We start from the raw sequence: 19,713 nt of genomic DNA on the forward strand, positions 1-19,713 counted from the left end.
GAACGATTCATTTCTCGAACAGCCTTCTGGAACGGATTGTGTTCGAAAACCGAGGCTCCACTGTATAAGTAAATAGTAAATCTACGTTGGCAACTCGGTGGTGCACTGGGTAGCACGTCCGCCTCACAGTTAGGAGGGTGTGGTTCGATTCCACCTCCGGCCCTCCCTGTGTGGAGTTTGCATGTTCTCCCCGGGCCCGCGTGGGTTTTCTCCGGGCACTCCGGTTTGCTCCCACATCCCTAAAACATCCTTGGTTGGCCGATTGAGTTCTCCAAATTGTCCCTAGGTGTGAGTGCGAGTGCAAATGGTTGTTTGTCTCTGTGTGCCCTGTGATTGGCTGGCAACCGGTTCAGGGTGTCCCCCGCCTACGGCCCGTTGACGGCTGGGATAGGCTCCAGCACACCCGCGACCCCCGTGGGGACTAAGCGGTTCAGGAAATGGATGAATGGATGGATGGTAAATCTACATTCTGGCTTACATAGTTCACGCCAGGAGACAACATATTCACTGACTGATCCGTTGATGCACAGGAAGGCAGTCCAGTCATTGACTCGTTCGCGAACGGGAAAGCCAGGATTCGTTCTCTCACTGATCCGTTCTCGCGGTGAACTGGAAATGCGAATCACTCAGTTAGTGATTCACTCAGTGAGTGATTCGTTCACTCACAGATTCGTTCGTTGCTGAACGGTAAATGCAATTCACGACTTGTTCGTGAAGGGGAAGTTACGTCATTCTCTTCTTCGTTTTGTTTTACGGCGAGGTGGCACCAGCTTCAATGGGCATTACCGACACTTACTGGTTGAAGTTATATGAACGGAAAAAAAACCCGAATCACTTTAGGAAGTGATTCGTTCACTCTCGTTCACTGAAACGATTCGTTCTTTTTGAACGAATCGTTCACTCACGAGCCAACACTAACATGCAGGAGGGAGCGCGAGCACAAGCAAACCGAACCGGCAGCGGCAAGAGCAAGGGACGCTCTGAATTAACTCGCCAGCCAGGCCAGAGGAGATCCAGCGCGCGTCTGCAATCAACGGCGTTTAGATGTTACGAGCCGCTCAAAGGAGATAGCGAGTCGACAGCCTTTTGTCATGAACAGGTGCCACCCTCCTTTGGAGCCACCTTCGGAGTAGTTCGTTCACTGTTGGACCGCAAGGATTCTTTCCGTCTTTCTTGAGTTGCGGTTTTACCGACTTCGGCTGAAGGGTTGCCTTCAGAATTTCTCTTTACGTTCTCCCGTCTAGTTTCGAAACGCAAACGTCTTCCCCCTGTTAGGTTACGGATTCTAGTTATTGATCTGACTCCAAATTGCGATCAACACTTAACACATAAATTGCTATGTCCTAATCCACACACTGGCGCACCTAACAATTTTGCGAGTTCGTTCTGTCAAAGAGAAGACCAGTAGATCAATCAGACCAAATTTACCAATTGTTTATTCCTGACAAAGCGCACTAATACAGGCCTGGGTCCCGGGTCCCTCACACTAAAACTCGTGCGTTTTTGTGACCACCAAAAGACGACACATTCTTCCGGGTTGCCCAGTTTTAAAGAAACACAATATGAATATTAAAGCATGCAAAATATTGTGAGATGATTGGTCGATGGCCATCTCCTCCCCGTGTCGGTGCTATCGCTGAGGTCAGGTGGTTGGATTTTCCCTCGAAGCCCGGGCCACATAGACGTGCTGTTGTTCTCGTTCCTCAACGACCTTGAGGTGATCTCGTCCGGTACTCCCCGTCTGGGCCTATACACAACACTTCCAAGAAAACAAGTTCATGCAGTTTGCCTGCACATTCTTCACCACCCACCAATCCACACGAGCACTCCAATACTAGATATTATATTAATATGATTATAAGTTTAACACAACCTTAAAAATATGTTTGCAAACTGCCGAAAGCACATTTCCCTTTACCCCGTAACGCCCAAAGGCTTGCGGCGATTTCCTCGTGATCATTCCACGCAGTTGCATTCGGCTCATGACGTGAGCAACCGACGTGCTCACCTACTTGTCGGATGACGCGCGCACATGCGGCTCAGGTGACCGACGCGTTCACCTTCTTCTCGGATGACGCGCGCACATGCAGGATGCGGCTCAGGCTCAGAGGCCTTTCAACACCGCTGGAAGGTCAATGTTGAGCAATTTCGATGAGGCAGGAGGCTGCGTACAAATGTTGCGTCAGGGCCGTTTTAAGCACTACTCGCGTCATAAATTCAGGTCTGAGTCGGATTTTCTCCTTTTTCGTTTTGACTAAGAATTATTTCACCATGCTTGCTCATTGATGGTCGTTTTTCAAGGAGTAGCGCTGCCCTTCGTGACAGCTTTCATCTGGATTGCCATGGAAACAGCAGCAGCAGCAATGTATTGCCTCTTGGTTTTAATTTTCTCTCAACTCACCGTGTTTTCGAACTCCCTGTCCAGTTTCTTGGCAAGAGCAATGTGAGTCAAAAGTGATGGGAACATCTGTTAGCAATGTTTCAATGGGAGAAGCCATACACCCAGAGTGGGAGGAGGGCCATTTTTCCCCCCTAAGTCCTCCGAGGGGTTGTATTCAAACGTATGACCAATGAAAATGTGTTCATCATAAAGATGGGTGCGCACAGGGCTTCCCCCCCCCCACACGTGATTTCGTTTTCATGGTGGTTTTAGAGACTGGAGTTTCTGGGATTTGGAATCGGAAAATTGAAAATGACTTTAGTAATTATTAGGCTAACAATCGGTTAACCTTGGAAATGACTGCAGCATGTTTTCGGCCAGCAGCGCCGTAAACGGACTGGAACATGGCTCCCTGACCTCTAGAACTGTTTCCCCGCTGGGTCTGCCGCCCGAGTGTGTGACGATCGGAGGACACAGGACATTTATGCACAAGAGACTTGACAACCAGAATGCATCTCTAAACGTTTTTGGGGGTTTTTCAGTTTTGAGTTTCGCTGCATGTGCACGACACCGCGTGCACACGCAGCGGCCACTCTCTGTCCCGTTCGGTGTTTTGTGAGTGTTTACTGAGTGTTTGTCCGGCAGTTTTGTGTATGTCCGTCTCGTGTGATACGTCGTGCTACTAGTGCGGCGGGCATGTTCTGCTCAACATCGGCGGAAGTAGGTTTTATGGCGTTCTGGACTTTGGTGCGGAGAGATTAAGGGCGCTCGGACTGCTTCGTCATGGAGCGACGCCGGACTGGCCTGCTCTTCCTCCCCCGGTTGGACTGCGTCGTGAGCTCGGACTGCTCCGTCCTGGAGCATTGTTGGGATGCGTCGGCAGCGGGTCTGCAGCGGGTCTGCGAGGCAGCGGAAAAGGGGCCAGCGCGGAGACGTCGGGCCAGGCTTGCGGCCAACCCAGGTCGCCCAGCCGTGCCTTCCATTCTCCTGGCGTACGTTCGTTCGCGGGACGAAAAGATGGGTTGTGTTCGCCTGATAGGATCCACGAACCGGACAGTGCGTGCCTGCTGTGTGCTCGTGTTCACAGTGGCCTGGTTGACTGTCATCTTTCCGGACAATGCTGTGCATCGGGAGCGGCTAGCGTGCTATCACTCTTATTGTTCATCTTCTTGTTTTATTTTTCCTGTGTTGTTTACTTGTATGTGCGTTGTGAACTCTGTCTTGTCACCCTGGGATAGTGAGAAACGTAATTTCGATCTCTTTGTGTGTCTTGACATGCGGAGGAATTGACAATAAAGGAGACTTTGACTTTGACTTTTTTTTTGCCCAAATGCCAACGTGTGGCCCCGCACTTTTTTGGACACCGTCTCTCCCAACGACAAATGGTCCCGTTGGACCTTGATAGGTCTTCCGTGATTTGCGCAGTTTGTGACTTCTACCCTTGTTGGGATTGTCTTAAACAAAAAGAGCAATGAAAGCTTTGGAGCCAGCCAGCAATGCAGGATTCTCTGGCATGTGGAGGGCTCGCCCCACATGCTCGTCTACACCGGAAGTGAATGGTGATCGTTCCAAGGCCACACCTTTGTGTGTGTTTGTGTGTGTGAGTGAGAGAGTGTGTGAGAGAGAGTGAGTGATAGTGTCAGCGCGAGCGCATGATCCTAGAAATTGTCCCTGGGTGCGAATGTGAGAGCCCGTCGGGATGGGCCCCAGCTTCCGTAGGAGCCGCTCCTAGCGCCTTCACCTTTGTTGGACGAGCCAAGCTGTGAGCATTGGCCCCAGCTTCCGCAGGAGTCGCTCCTAGCGCCATCACCTCTGTTGGACTAGCTGAGCAGTGAGCATCGCTCGTCACTTTGAGTCGCAAAACGGTCGCTTCTGGAAATGAACAGGCACGGGTGCTTTGGCCCCTTTTGTTTGTGACGTCTATGCGGAGGAAGGTTTTTATTGATGCTTTCCCGCTTTGTACGTGGAAATGCACTTTGGTTGCATAAATAAAGATGGACGTGATCAGCCAAAGCTCTTTTGTGCACTAGTCAAGCGGTGGCTTCTTTGGGTCCAAAAGCTCAGAGTTACAGTCCCAGATGCTTCTCCATGTCTGCCTTTAAGATGTTCTTCTTGATCTTGAAGTAGAGAGTCAGTTAGAAGCTGGGGTCGGGGCTGAAATGGCAGCATTTGAAGCGCCGGGCTGTTTCCTGAGCCCCCGCTCTTACCTTCCCGGAGGCGGTCATGGGGTAGCTGTCCACAAACACCACGTAGCGGGGGATTTTGAAGTGGGCGATCTGAGAAGAAAGAGTCGCAGAGTCGAGTCAAGTCCAAAAGGCGGACGCTGTCGGTGGTGTAACGTCACCTGGCCTTTGCAGAAGGTTTGTATCTCGTCCACCGTACACGTCTGACCTTCCTTGAGCCTGATGCAAGCGCACACCTGCTCCCCCAGGCGCTCATCTTTCACTCCCACCACCTCGGAGAGAAAGCGCACGTCGACGAACATCTGGCGACAATTTGCAATCTTCCGTGCCATCGGCACGTACCTGCACCTCGTGCACTTTGCCGTTGGTGTAGAGGAACTTCTCGATCTCAGCGGGGTAGATGTTCTCCCCACCTCGGATGATCAAGTCCTTGATGCGGCCCTCAATGGAGCAGTAGCCAAGCGCGTTCAGGCTGGCCACGTCGCTGCGTGCACAAGTGAGGCCTTCGCTAAGACGGGACTGGAAGCTGCACGCGGGCTCCCTCTCGTGGTAGGCAAAACATCCATTCCCTCTCTCAAATGTAAGGATTAAGACCTGTTTTGTTTTTGAACATTGATTTCGGGCTCCTTTGAAACCAATTGTTTCAGTCCTGTTCCTACGTGCTCTGATAACGCTAATCTCTGATTTCACAAGTCAAAGCGGTCTGTCTTTTAAGAAGGTGTGGTATTTTTCCCATGCAGGAAGCGTGCACGGTCTCGACGCTCTCACCCCGTCCTGTACCAGCGGTCCGGGCCGAGCACCCGCCGGGTTGCGTCGCTCTCATCCCAGTAGCCGTGCATCACGCAGCTGCCCCGGATCAGCAGCTCCCCCGTAGCCCCCAGCGGGACCGTCTCGCCCGTCTCCACGTCCACCACTTTGGCCTGTTGTGACGTGCGACAAATGACTTGCATTAAAATAATGGGCATGATTTTTGAAGTCTAATTTGCATTGTTTTTTTTTTTAAACCAGAACGTGACGCGAAGGTTTGCCCCTTGTTTTTTTTTTTTACCTCGACGTGGTGCATGACGCAGCCGACTGTGTGGAGCTTGAGGCAGTCGTTGTCAAACGGGAAGCCCAAGAAGGTGACGGGGCTGTTCTCGGTGGTGCCGTAGCCGATCTGCCCGACACGCCGGCTGTCATAGAGTGTCGTCGGAGTCTGCGGTTGTACTTCCGAATGTGGCGGCTCACCATGATTTCTTTCATGTTCAGCTTGGCCCTGACGTTGGCCACGAGCTCCGGGGCGCACGGCGATGCCGCCATGATGCCTCCAGCACCATTGCGTATCAACATATGAAATTGCTACCAATGCCGCAACGTTGGAATTTTGTCAACTAGCGGTCGCAGCTCGTCTTACCGCCTTCCATTGAGGACAAATCGTACTTTTCCAGATCAGGCTGCCCCAGCAGGTCTGTGAACATGGTGGGAGTGCCATAGACGAAATTGCACCTTCAAAGAAAGAAGTCGCAAAAACTGACAAAGAATGTCGCTGCCAGTGCGGTGCCGCGCACATCTTGCTGCTTATACGGCGCATGAATGAGATAAAGAGGAGACACCGTCTGGTACTTTTCCTTGTGAATGGCCTCCAGGTGGGCTCGGCTGTCATAGGTGGCGGAGGGAAAGACTAGCGTGATGCCGTGCAAGGCCATGCACACACCTCCCAACACCGAACCAAAGCAGTGGTACATGGGCACCTGCATGCATACCCGCACCTGAGGCTAATGGCAAAATGGCACACGGGTCGGTCGGTGCAACGCTCCATATTGAGCCAGTTGTTGCTCGCCGGATGTTTGGCGGGGTGGCGCTCACCCTCCAGTCATAGCCGGCTCGGAGCCCCACAAAGTAGCCATTGTTGATCACGTTGTGGTGGGACAGGGTGACTCCCTTGGGGTCGCCGGTGGTGCCCTGAAAGAAAAGGGGAGGCGAAGTCACGCGGAGGCGGTGAGCTCAATAAACGTGGGCGGCGGGCCGTTCTCACAGAGGTGAACTGAATATTGATGGCATCGTCGCACGACAACTTGCCGTGAAGCTCGCTTAGCCGGCGCCGGTGACAACTCTCAGCCGCTTGGAAAACGTCGTCCGGGTGCAGTGCGCCTGCCTCGCGCCTGTCCGTCACGATCACCACACGCAGGTCCGGCAACCTTACAGAATTATGGTCTAATTTTTATTCTCACGCGTGTCTCAGTCTGCGGGTAACCTAAACATAAGCAATGAATTTGACGGCAACATGTGTGACTTTTAGGCTACCTGGCACTGCGCATGGCTCCTGGCGGTGACGTGCTGAGCTCCGGGCAGATCTGCCGCAGCACGTCGCAGAACTTTTGCATCTTAAAGCTGCTGGGACAAACCAGCGCTTTGCACTGCACCTGGAGCGCAACGTGACCGCCAAGTTACTCACTAGTGTGACACTTCAACATGTAAGAAAAAAAGGGGACAACAAGAACCTTTCTGAGCGTGAACTCCACTTCCTTGATCTGATAGGCCGGGTTTAAGGACACCTGCCGGTCGGCCGGGAAAACAGTGAGGCCACAACATCGAGGACACCCGCCGGCATTGTCTACTAGGTAGCAATTGCAGTTCATGAATGAAGCCAGAACTCTGCGTTTGTTCACGATGACTTTAGGCCCTTTCAAAAACATCATCAAGCAGTTTGCCCATGAAATTCCCACGCCACGCTACGTTCTCGTGAAGTGGTAACCGCTGTCCGCTAATGCTGAAAGTTCCAAATTTGCATTGAGATCAGAAACACATAGAGCTAGCTAGCGAACGAGCTAGCGAGCGAGTCTCCTCGCCAGAGGTAACAAGCGCAAACGTGAGCTCAATTGCATCCTGTCGGGCCGACCTGAATGATTCCCGCCTTGGCCGAAGCATACTGGAAGAGGATCCATTCGTATGTGTTTGGTCCCCAAAGGCCCAGACGGTCGCCTGGGTGCAGGCCCAGAGCCAGGAGCCCCGCAGCCACCTGGTCCACCTGCACAACATCACGCTGCATAAGTCTCTCCCGTTTGTAAGCCCAATAATCGCTCAATTGAATAAAAATTCAATGTGCAACCTTTAAAGCAGGAAATACAAAACTGTGTTTTTTTTTGTTTTTTTACTTTTCCAGCTTAGTAGTGAGAACAGACACACACAGGACGCTCCCCCGCCCATCCACATGAAAAAAGGAGTTGACGACAATTCAGATTTCAGTGTATGACATCTGACGTCAATGGCACTCAAAAGGATCGGACAGACGTACATCCTGCTGAAAGCGCTCAAAGGTTTTCCTGATGCCGTCCTGCAGGAAAACTACGGCTTCACGCTGCGGCCAACGTCGGGCGGCGGCCTCCAGGCACTGTCCCATCGTCAGGGAGAGCAGCGAGACGGCTGACGTGCCGTGCACGTAGCTGCTGCTCAGAGACGGTCGACACGGAGGACCGTCCACGTGCAGCCGCCTGCGCACATTAAAGCAACGCCGCCTGGAGTCAGCGATTGGAACCACGTTTGCCTTCGGTGCGCTCGCATCGTCTGATTAGCCGACCATCAGTACGTGAAAAAAATTGCAGTAGTGATTTGGAATCATTTGGATGGTACATGGACATTTTTAGGGTTTCAAAGTAGGGTTTAAAACTAGGGTAGAGTTTCAAAATTGGTCATGTCAATTACAAGCCTTACCATGAATGGTCTTTTTTTTTAATTAAAACAAAAGCCTTACTATACATGTTATTTTTTGTTAAAAAAGCCTTACTATACATGGTCATTTTTGTTAGAAAAAAAAAAGCCTTCCTATCCGTGGTCATTTTCTTCAAGAAAAAAAAAAACTTTTTTATAAGAAAAAAGGCATTTCTTTATCCTGATTGGTCAAAGCAAGATTTAATCTTACGCAGACTGCATATGTGAGGCAAGTGTACCCCTAAACGACAAGTATCCAGAGTTCTCATTAAAATAAAAGCCTTATGGTCATTTAATTTTTTTTCTTTTTTACAACATAAAAAGCCTTTCTATCCATGGTCATATTTTTAAGAAAAAAAAAAGCCTAACAAAGACTACATGGTCATTTTTTTAAGAAAAAAGCCTTACTATACAAGGTAATTTTTTTTTTTAAAGAAAAAGTATTACTATACAAGGTAATTTTTTAAAAGAAAAAAACTTTTTTTTTTAAGAAAGAACAGTAATGTAAGGGGAAAAAAGGCATTTCCTCATCCTGTTTGGTCAAAAATAAGAGTTGATGCCATGCAATCAGCATACAAGTCAGGCAAGTATACCCCGAGACTACAAGTATCCAGTGTTTTCACCATGTTAAAATAAAAGCCTTATGGTTATTAAAACAAAACTATTAAAAACGATTTTCTAGGTCATTTAAAAAAAAAAAAAACTTTTTTTTTTATAGAAACAAATGATTAAGATGAAAAAATCCCTGGAAGATAATTTTTGAAAGAACAAGGGCGAGCCCCCAACTTACCGACCCCACTGGAGCCAGCTCGACCTCCACACCATTCTGCGTTCAAGTCCATTGACAAATTTGACAATGGTAGTGCATTGCGACAAAGAACGGAGTACAAGGAGCGAGGACATTACTTCCAGCCAAGGCAACACTGACAGTGAGAGAAACGTCAGCACTTCAGGCCAAAACTGTGCACAGAGTTAATCGCCACGTGTAATCTTTAACCACACAGAGTGACGGCATCAACCTCTTGTAGTGATCCAAAGTGCAGCCCGAGGTTGGAAATGAAAACAGATTGAAGCGCTTCAAAAAAGACAACAGCCGTGCAACGGCTCGATGCTTCTCAATGGCCAACAGGAGAAAAATAGCCACATTTTTTTAAATGCTATTTTACATTTTGTTGGAATAATTGTATTTGCAGAAGCGCTGGTCGGCCTGAACCGGAGGCCTCATATGTTTGCTTAAACAAAGATCTCTGTCTGGCTCCGGGGAGTTCTTAGACTCCCTTCCTTTCTTATCTGTGAGAGGCCCTCACTAGTTATGAACAGTGTGTGTGTGTGTGTGTGTGTTTATGACACAGGGCGTGTGATGCGTCAGTGCAGTAGTGTTGGAGTAGTAGTGCCTGTAGTTTGTGCATGCTGCATGCTGCCTCTGCTTGCCACTTTTCTGCTTTCAGCTACCGCCACCGGCTAGGCCTCTATTTCCGGGGGTGAAAAGAGGAGCCAAGTGCATAAGCCTCTTCAGCTGGTACACAGCCTCTCCATTGCCAAGACTTGCACACGCCTCCTCGTGGCCACACACGGTAACTGGCACCTTGCAGTCCCAGGCTAAGTTGTGCAGGATCTCGGAGCAGCAGTGGGCCCCAGAGATGTGGCATGTAGGCCCACCGGTGTGTGGACACGCCCTACTGCCATCAACCACTGTCCCGGCTGTGGGTAAACAGCTCCAGCTATGGGTAAATAGTGAAGACCTCAACGGTGGACCAGGCGGAGGATGATGGCTGACCTAAGGGGTGGCGTCACAATGGCTGGGAAGGCGGATGAAGGCTGCAGCAGAAAAGGGTCACCAGTCGTCTTGGTCTCCTTGCCACTGGACTCAGACCCTGATCTGTCAAGGACAGTGTGGTGACTGTCTGTGCACCAGTCTCCCCACTCTAAACAAAGTCACGCACAGGCGTCTTTTTCAGGGAATCCACTTTACATCCCGGATTAAAGTCCTGTGGCGACCAGTAAGTGGCAACGGGTGCAGGATTGTGAAGTCTGGAAGCCCCTAGTCACAAGCTGGCACATCAGGCGGTGGATGTTAGATGATCGTTGGGCTCTTGGACCGAGGCAGAAGAGCTCTTTCGTAGCTGCATCCACGACTGAGCAGCCCTTTTTAGGATTCACTCTGCTCACCCCTGTGGGGGAAGGGGCTAGAAAAGGTGCCCTAAACATAGCCTGCCTCAAACCTCCCGACTGGATTACCGCGTTCAGAGGGATCACCAATATGCGGTCGAAAACACAGAAACATGAATTTTGGACCATGGAATGTGCGCACACTAATGGACAGTGTAACCAATGATAGGCTGGAGAGGAGAACCGCCATCATTGCCAGGGAACTGAGAAGATGCCGGATTGACATAGCTGCTCTTTCAGAAACCCGACGGGCCGAGGAAGGTCATCTGAAGGAGGAAAAGGGTGGATACACTTTCTTCTGGAAAGGAAAGGCCACAGATGAGCCTAGGATCCATGAGGTTGGTTTTGCCATCAAGAACCAACTTATCAGTCAGCTCTCTGAATTCCCTGTGGGAATCAGTGAGCGCCTGATGACCCTCCGTCTGGTGCTGGCCAACAACCAGTTCTTAGTGCTTATGCACCTACCCTCATTACCGATGAGGACAAAAAAGAGGCCTTCTATGCCTGTCTGGATGAGGTATTGTCAAAAATCCCCAAGGAGGACAAGATTATTATATTGGGAGATTTCAATGCCAGAGTGGGCCGTGACCACCACCTCTGGAAGGGCACCATTGGAAAGGAAGGCATTGGAAACATCAACTCCAACGGGGTTTTGCTTCTTAGCAAATGTGCTCAATACGACCTTATCATCACCAATACCATCTTTTGCCAGAAGAACAAACTCAAGGGCTCATGGAGACACCCTCGCTCTAAACAATGGCATCTTATTGACTATGTCATAGTCAGAGCCAGGGATCAGCGCGACGTGAGCATCACAAAAGCCATGATGGATTCAGAGGCCTGCTGGACAGATCACCGCCTGATATGATCCACGATGTCCATCAGACTCAAGAGGAAGAGGAGACTGCAAAAGAAGCTGAGCCGGCAAAAACTAAACCTTGAGACCCTGAATAAAACTGCCGCCCTGCAGCTGTTTCAGGCCTCTCTTGGAGAAAGCCTCAATCAGGAATACCCTGAGGACATTGAAGAACACTGGAGCCTGCTCAAGTCTTCCATCCTCGGCAGTGCCACTCTCGGGTACAAGGCCAGAAAGCATCAGGACTGGTTTGATGAGAACGACACAAAGATAGAACAGCTCATCTCCAAGAAAAGGGAAACCTTTCGTGTCTGGCAAAATGACATCACCTGCACAGCAAAGAGACAGGCTCACTCCAGAGCCAAGGCCGACGTCCAGAGCCGGGTGAGACAGATTAAAAACTCCTGGTGGACAGAAAGGGCACTGGAAATCCAGAATTTGGCAGACTGGTGACACCAGAGGCTTTTTCAGTGCTACCAAGGCTGTCTACGGCCCAAGCCATCGCGGCCAAAAACCCCTGCACTCTAAAGACGGGCAGGAGCTGTTGAAGGACAATGAGTCCATAAACAACCGGTGGAGAGAGCACTTTCAGGAACTCCTCAACCGTGACAGCACAACTCAGTCAGATTTCCTCAGTCACATCCCTCAGAGTCCCATCAGGGAAGACATGGGTGAACCTTTCACTTTAGCAGAGGTCCAAGATGCCATCAGGAGCCTGAAGAACAACAAGGCCAGATGGGATCCCAGCTGAGGTCCTAAAGGAAGGTGAACTAGAGCTCCAGCGCCACCTCCATTCCCTCTTTCTGAAGGTCTGGGAAAAATAAGTTTTTGTTCATGGCTTTCATAGACCTGACAAAGGCCTTTGACTCGGTGGATCGCCAGGCCCTATGGAGCATCCTTCTGAGGTATGGTTGCCCGGATAAATACGTCAGAATACTGCGTTTATTACATGACGGAATGACAGCCACTGTGCTCAACAACAGCTCCTTGACTGAGCCTTTCACTGTAGAGACAGGGGTCAAACAGGGATGCATCATTGCACACACCCTGTTCTCTGTCTTCATTGCCGCCATACTCCGCCTCATCAACGAAGAACTACCACACGGAATCCCAATTTGGTACAGAACCGATGGCAGGCTCTTCAACCTTAACAGGTTCAAAGCCAAAACCAAGATCATAACCACCACGGTTGTGGAGCTCCAGTATGCAGGCGATAATGCCATTACAGCACACTCTGCAGAAGACCTCCAGGGCATCCTGAACTCCTTGGCTAAAGCATACAGAGCCCTGGGTCAGACCGTGAACATCAAGAAGACCCAGGTGTTACATCAACCCCCACCCAACCAGCAATCTACTCCGCCCATCATAAATGTGGACAACACTGCACTTGAATATGTTCACCACTTCCCCTACCTCGGCTGCCTTCTCTCCTCAAAAGCGGACATTGACTCTGAGGTCAACCATCGCCTGAGCTGTGCCAGTTGAGCGTATGCCAGACTCCGGAAAAGAGTCTTTGAAGACAAAGACCTCCGGGCTGACACCAAGCTCCTGGTTTACAAAGCTGTGGTTCTCCCCACCTTACTTTATGGGGCAGAATCATGGACAACCTACAGCAGGCACCTAAGAGCTCTTGAACAACACCACCAGAGAACCTTGAGGAAAATACTCAGGATCAAATGGGAGGACAGACACACAAACATCAGCGTTCTGGAGGAAGCCAGGATACCGAGCATCACCACTTTAATAATGCAGCACCAACTCTGATGGACAGGACATCTCATCCGCATGGCTGACACCCGCCTCCCCAAACAGATGTTATACTCCCAGCTTGAGAGAGGTCCGCGAGCCCCGGGCGGGCAAAAGAAACGTTTTAAGGACAACCTCAAGACCAATCTCAAGAAATTCCAAATAACATCTCAGGACTGGGAGCGCACCGCCTTGAACAGGAACTGCTGGAGGTCAGCGGTGCAAGAAGGTGCAGCACATCACGAAAAGGAACTCCGCCGTGTCGCAGAAACCAAACGACAACTCCGTAAGGAAAGACAAAAACAGACTCCAGCATGACCACAACCCACCACCACTTTCCCCTGCCCACACTGCAGAAAAATATGTGGATCCCGGATCGGCCTCTACGCCCACCTGTGGACCCACAAGTAGACAACCCTGAGAAGAAGATAGTCATACTCGTCCCGAGTGACCGCCGATGATGATGATGAGTTATGAACAGAACACCTTTGTTCTTTGTTTAGTTCGAGAGAAGTTCTTTCTCTTTTAAACCTTGTAGTTTCTATTCATAAATTGTTGTTGACCGGGACAGTTTTTCTTTGATATAAAGTGTTACAGTAAAGGCATACATGTTGAAGTAGTTGCACATAAGTTATCCCATATTTACTCAATGTTTGTTTAAGTAGACTTGATGCAAGTTATCTCACATTTACTTAACGTTTTTTGGAGCGTATGCACGAGAGGTATCTGATTATTTACTCATTATTATTATTGTTGTGTGATACTTAGCACGAAAGTCTAGAGCAGGGGTGGGCAAACTTTTTGACTTGCGGGCCGAATTGGGTTCTAAATTTTGACCGGGGGGCCGAACCAGGAGCAGATGGATGTACTGTTTGTGTGAAGTAATATAAATGACATGTAAAGTGTCATGCTGTCATGTGTCGTCCGGATCACTTCCTGTTTTATTGTGTGATTTTCCTCTCGTTCCAGTCGGTGTGTCCTTCCCCTGTGCGTCCGGTCACGTGAACCCCTGATTCCAAGTGTGTGCACCTGCGCCAATGACCAACTGTCTTCACCTGTGTTCCCCTCCTGTGTCCATATAACCCGCGTCTTACCCGTATCCAGTGCCAGTGCGTCTTGCCTTGTTGAGAACACTAGCGATCACGAAACCCTCGAGTCCACGTAGAAGCCTTGTTTGAACGTCTTTGATCACCGATGTTAACTTGGTTACATCGCTATCTTGTTTTTGTATTTCCCTCGGTTCGAGGCGCTTTGATTTCTCCTTTTTCTCCCTCGGTTCGAGGCGCCTTAGTTTCCCCTTTTTTCCCTCCTAGTGAGGCGTTTTTTGTTCGACCATCAGTGGAGACAATAAACACTTTTTTGAACTTTGGAATGTCTGCATTCGAGTCCTCTCCCTGCTCTGCGCCTGACATTACGCACTGGCCAGACATGGACTCGGCAGAGACAGCGCAGCTGGTCGCCCAAGTACGCTCCCAGACGTCGCAGCTGGGCCAACAGCAGAAGCAGGTCGACGCTCTGAGTGTTGGAGTTCAGGAACTGGTGAAGAACCAGGAAGGCTTTCGAGAGGCGTTGGCCGCCCAGGTGGATGCGCTGAGTCGTCAAATGCAAGACGTCCTCACTCTGCTGACCACGGGGTGAGCTGCGACACCCTGTTCCACAGCGGCGCCCCCTGTGGATCGCCCGGCACCCACGCCTATGGCGAGGGGGATCAGACTGGCTTCCCCGGAACGATATGCAGGTGAACCCGGGCTGAGTCGAGCCTTTATAACGACTTGTGAGATGCAGTTCGAGCGAGCTCCCGGCGACTTCCCAACTGAACGCTCCCGGGTGGCGTACACTATTTGACGGGAAGAGCCCGGGCGTGGGCGACCGCAGAATGGGCCAGGAATTCCGCTACCTGTCACTCGTTTTTCGGATTCATCGAGGCCCTGCGCATGGTGTTCGATCCAGTTCCCACGGACCGAGAGAAGGCACGAGAGCTGTGCCATATCACCCAGGGTCGAGAGACGGTCAGCGACTACGCGATCCGCTTCCGCACTCTGGCCGCGGAAAGCGGATGGAACTCGACGGCCCTGTACGATGCTTTTCTCCGGGGTCTTTCCGGGACCATCCAAGACCAACTCATTCCCCTTGATCTTCCTGTGGAACTTGACGCTCTCATCGCGTTGGCCGTCCGAACAGACAACCGACTACAGGAATGGAGGAAGCAGCGCGCAAGCTGGGGCGCGGTCGTTACTCCTCCCGCATCATTGGGCGGGCGGTCATCCCACGAGACGCACCACCAAAGATCGACCCCGGCATTACCACTCGCTGGGCCGGAACCCATGCAGCTCGGCAGGGCCAAATTGAGCGAAGAGGAAAGACAGCGTCGACGCCAGGAGGGCCGCTGCTACTACTGCGGGGCGCTTGGTCATCTCCGCCTCTCCTGCCCGGTGCGGAATGCGCTGAGGGTAAGCACCTTCTCCGTGGTCCGGCAGAAGAATAGGGTTCTACCCGTCGGGACGCTAACCTGCCAAGGCAAGGAAATCGAGCTTGGGGTGTTGATTGACTCTGGGGCCGACGAGAATCTGATTGACTGGGCTTTCGCTCGCAGCTTAGGTGTAAAGACCGAACCCTTGAACACGACCATAAAGGCTAAGGCACTTAACGGACAAGCCCTTTTTGACGTATCCTCTATAACCGAACCCCTCTCACTGTCTTTTGGGACTCATCATGAACTAGTAAGACTGCATGTAGTCACCTCCCCCCTGAATCCGCTTATCCTCGGTTATCCGTGGCTAAAACACCACAACCCTGCAATAAACTGGGAGTCAGGGGAGATAAAGGGGTGGGCATCCCAGTGCCAAGTATCGTGTGTCAAACCGAACCCTTCGATCGAGTCCACATGCGCCTCTCCCTCGGACTTTGCGTCTCCTGAACCAGAGTCCAGATCTCCGGATCTAAACCAAGTACCCAAATGCTACCATCAACTTGCGGAGGTATTTAGCAAAGCCAAGGCAAGCTCCTTACCACCCCATCGTCCTTACGACTGCGCCATAGACCTATTGCCCGGTGCTTCGATCCCCAAGGGGAGACTTTATTCCCTTTCGGGCCCCGAAAAGAAGGCCTTAAATGACTATATTGACGCGTCACTGAAAGCGGGTCTGATCAGGCCGTCATCATCGCCTGCAGGGGCCGGGTTTTTCTTTGTGGGGAAGAAGGACGGAACCCTGCGCCCCTGCATAGATTACAGTCCCCTCAACCAGATCACTATAAAGAATCGGTACCCCCTCCCACTCATGTCGGCCGTGTTTGATCAGTTGCAGCAGGCTCGGGTATTCACCAAGCTAGATTTGCGTAACGCGTATCACCTCGTGCGCATTCGGGAAGGTGATGAGTGGAAGACGGGCTTAAACACCCCCAGGGGACACTTTGAATACCGGGTAATGCCGTTCGGCCTCACCAATGCCCCCGCGGTCTTCCAGGCCTTGATCAATGACGTTTTGAGTAATTTCTTAGACCACTTTGTTTTCGTTTACTTGGATGACATCTTAATTTATTCACCAGATTTGAGGACCCATCAGAGTCATGTTAAGTCGGTCCTGCAATGGCTCCTGGACCATCGACTTTATGTAAAGGCCGAAAAGAGCGAGTTCCATGCAGAAACAATATCGTTCCTTGGCTTCATCATAGCCCCAGGGAAGGTCCAGATGGACCCAGCCAAAGTAAGCGCGGTGACCCAATGGCCGGTACCGGATAGCCGCAAAAGAGTACAGTAATTTCTAGGATTTGCTAACTTTTATAGACGATTCATACGATCATTTCCTCGGGACGTCGTGTCAGATAGGGGCCCCCAGTTCGTGTCCCGCTTTTGGAAAGCCTTCTGCAAGCTTATAGGGGCCACCGTGAGCCTCACTTCGGGCTACCACCCGGAAGCGAACGGCCAAGCAGAACGCATTAACCAGCAGCTGGAAACGGGCCTCCGCTGTTTGGTAACCCAGAACCCCTCGTCATGGAGTCAAAACTTGACCTGGGTAGAGTACGCCCATAACTCCCTTCCCACCACGGCTACCGGGATGTCCCCCTTCATGTGCGTTTTTGGATACCAGCCCCCGCTCTTCCCCGACAGCGAGCCGGAGGTGTCAGTTACCTCGGCGCGCGCCGTGGTGAGACGCTGTCGGCGCATCTGGGCGGCGGCAAGGGCCATACTGGTCCGCCAGGGCGACAGGGTGAAGAGGATGGCTGACCGGAGACGTCGTCCGGCGCCCGTCTACCGGCCCGGCCAGCGGGTCTGGCTGTCCGCCCGGGACCTTCCCCTCCAGGTGGGCTCCAGGAAGCTGGCCCCCCGTTTTGTGGGGCCGTTCCCGATTTCCAAGGTCGTCGGTCCAGCGCCTGTGCGACTCCGTCTGCCTCGGTCCCTTGCGGTGCATCCCACCTTCCACGTCGGCAAGGTCAAGCCGGTTAGGGAGAGTGGGATGGTGCCGGCTCCCGCGGCACCTCCGCCTCCGCGGACGGTGGGGAGTGGGCCTGCCTACACAGTTAAGAAGTTGCTGGACGTGCGCCGGAAGGGCCGAGGCTGGCAGTTCCTGGTGGACTGGGAGGGTTACGGGCCAGAGGAGCGGCAATGGGTGCCGCGTAGCTATATCCTGGATCCCGGGCTACTAGATGACTTTTACGCGGCTCACCCCGATGCTCCGGGTCCGTCTGGGATCCGGCCCTAGAGGGGGGGGTTATGTCATGCTGTCATGTGTCGTCCGGATCACTTCCTGTTTTATTGTGTGATTTTCCTCTCGTTCCAGTCGGTGTGTCCTTCCCCTGTGCGTCCGGTCACGTGAACCCCTGATTCCAAGTGTGTGCACCTGCGCCAATGACCAACTGTCTTCACCTGTGTTCCCCTCCTGTGTCCATATAACCCGCGTCTTTCCCCGTATCCAGTGCCAGTGCGTCTTGCCTTGTTGAGAACACTAGCGATCACGAAACCCTCGAGTCCACGTAGAAGCCTTGTTTGAACGTCTTTGATCACCGATGTTAACTTGGTTACATCGCTATCTTGTTTTTGTATTTCCCTCGGTTCGAGGCGCTTTGATTTCTCCTTTTTCTCCTCGGTTCGAGGCGCCTTAGTTTCCCCTTTTTTCCCTCCTAGTGAGGCGTTTTTTGTTCGACCATCAGTGGAGACAATAAACACTTTTTTGAACTTTGGAATCTCTGCATTCGAGTCCTCTCCCTGCTCTGCGCCTGACAGTAAAGGTCATTGCATAAAAGCTTTTTACTTTTAGTAGATACTAAAGCATGGATATTAAAAAAAAACTTTTTGAAAACAAATGCATTTATTAACAGCAAAAAAAAATTCACCGAAAAACTACTATCAGTGATTCTTATTAAATACGACACTGTTATGATGAATAACATTTTCCATCACTTTAGCGATTCTTATTAAATACGACACTGTTATGATGAATAACACTTTCCATCACTTCAGCGCTTGCAGGTCAGATTTATGAAATATGTTTATCTAATGAGGCGAAATCACATCCAACGGCAAACATTCTGCCCAAATACATTATCTTGAAGAATCAGTGAAAGAATACATCTAAATAAAGTAATAAAGAAATCAATAGTATTGTTGGTTTCGCTTTTTTGCCAGTGCATCATAGTCTGGAGTAAAATTTGTTGTGGTAATTCTTAGGATAGAGCCGAGGTGTCGGTCCGTTAACGTTAAGATCTGTGATGGGCTTTGTTGACGTTCATGTGGCTGAACATCTTCTCACACACGTACGTCGAGCCAAATTGTCCACTCTTTTTTAACATTCGGCACTCAGTGTCCACCTTTCTTTTCTTCGGGCCACTCATTTTAATGGAAGGATTCCAGGGGAAGGTTTGTGGGTGGCATTAGCGTAAAACTGCATCTGAAAGCTCAGTGCGCGAATTACGAGAATACTGACGTCACAGCCTACGCTCGAAATTCGGCACTGATAGATGAAATAGAGCGCGGAGTGCGCCGCGTCCGTACTACTAAGTAAACGCACGCACTTGTGAGTGTGCACCGTGCTTTCTGACACGGCTCCCGGGAGTAAATGCGCGGGCGGGCGCTTCCCCATCTACTGGGGAAACATAGTAATTGCAGGTAAAATGACTCCCCCAAAAATTAATAATACAATTTATTCAGGGTTGGCGGGCCGGATTAAACGGCCCCGTGGGCCGGATGTGGCCCGCGGGCCGTAGTTTGCCCATATCTAGACTCTCGAGCATTGTTTTACAGGGACACGGCACCCAGCACGTTTGGAGATCGCAGCCCAGGACGAGGCTGCCAACCAACTAAGGACAGACTCTGCATTGATGGGGTCACGTTTCGTCCAAGGCCTCTCACCACACAACATCCTTTAGTTAGCTAATCAGCGTTGCTACAGCCACAATCTCCCTTCCCTTTAGTGGAGCAACGCCTTTTGTAACCAGGGCCACCCAAAAGAAAAAGAGGAGAGGAGTCCAGAATTGGTGGAGGACTGTAACTGAGCCTTCTACGTAATTCTCCTCGCGAGCAAAATGAATACTGGTTGTCTTATCCTCTTCTTTCAGTGTATAAAATAATGTCTTTTGGTACTTAGACCTGACACATTTGCTTGTTGCTATTGTCAAATTTTTAGCAAAAATTATGAATACGTTTCATTTATTTGATGATTCAAAATATTCAAACTGAGATTGTAACTGAATGTTTA

At 50.7% G+C, this 19,713-nt stretch overlaps 1 protein-coding gene across 2 annotated transcripts; it reads right to left on the reverse strand.

The window, feature by feature from the left end:
* Positions 1-4,285: 4,285 nt before the first annotated feature.
* On the reverse strand, positions 4,286-9,200 carry LOC125983643 (medium-chain acyl-CoA ligase ACSF2, mitochondrial-like). 2 transcript variants are annotated; one of them, XM_049745079.2, is made up of 16 exons: positions 9,041-9,200; positions 7,838-8,033; positions 7,442-7,570; positions 7,044-7,097; positions 6,847-6,965; positions 6,578-6,740; positions 6,409-6,504; positions 6,166-6,293; positions 5,957-6,048; positions 5,791-5,867; positions 5,612-5,719; positions 5,332-5,483; positions 4,906-5,047; positions 4,725-4,835; positions 4,588-4,656; positions 4,286-4,497 (listed from the first exon to the last, which is right to left on the reverse strand). In XM_049745079.2, the coding sequence occupies exons 1-16, from the start codon at positions 9,151-9,153 to the stop codon at positions 4,447-4,449; spliced, it is 1,800 nt and encodes a 599-aa protein (XP_049601036.1). In that variant the 5' UTR covers positions 9,154-9,200; the 3' UTR covers positions 4,286-4,446. The 2 variants fall into 2 exon arrangements, with proteins under 2 accessions (XP_049601036.1, XP_049601035.1); XM_049745078.2 differs by having other exon boundaries at positions 6,166-6,317.
* Positions 9,201-19,713: the final 10,513 nt, after the last annotated feature.

Source organism: Syngnathus scovelli, chromosome 16 (genome assembly GCF_024217435.2).
Source record: "Syngnathus scovelli strain Florida chromosome 16, RoL_Ssco_1.2, whole genome shotgun sequence".
Lineage (NCBI taxonomy): Eukaryota > Metazoa > Chordata > Actinopteri > Syngnathiformes > Syngnathidae > Syngnathus > Syngnathus scovelli.

Excerpts from the sequence above, each read along its gene's own strand:
- LOC125983643 (XM_049745078.2), bottom strand. The coding sequence starts at position 9,153 with ATGTCCTCGCTCCTTGTACTCCGTTCTTTGTCGCAATGCACTACCATT. Across the intron at positions 5,484-5,611 it reads GCGTCATGCACCACGTCGAG|GCCAAAGTGGTGGACGTGGA; the intron begins GTAAAAAAAAAA and ends ACGTCACAACAG. Across the intron at positions 4,657-4,724 it reads AAACCTTCTGCAAAGGCCAG|ATCGCCCACTTCAAAATCCC; the intron begins GTGACGTTACAC and ends CTTTCTTCTCAG.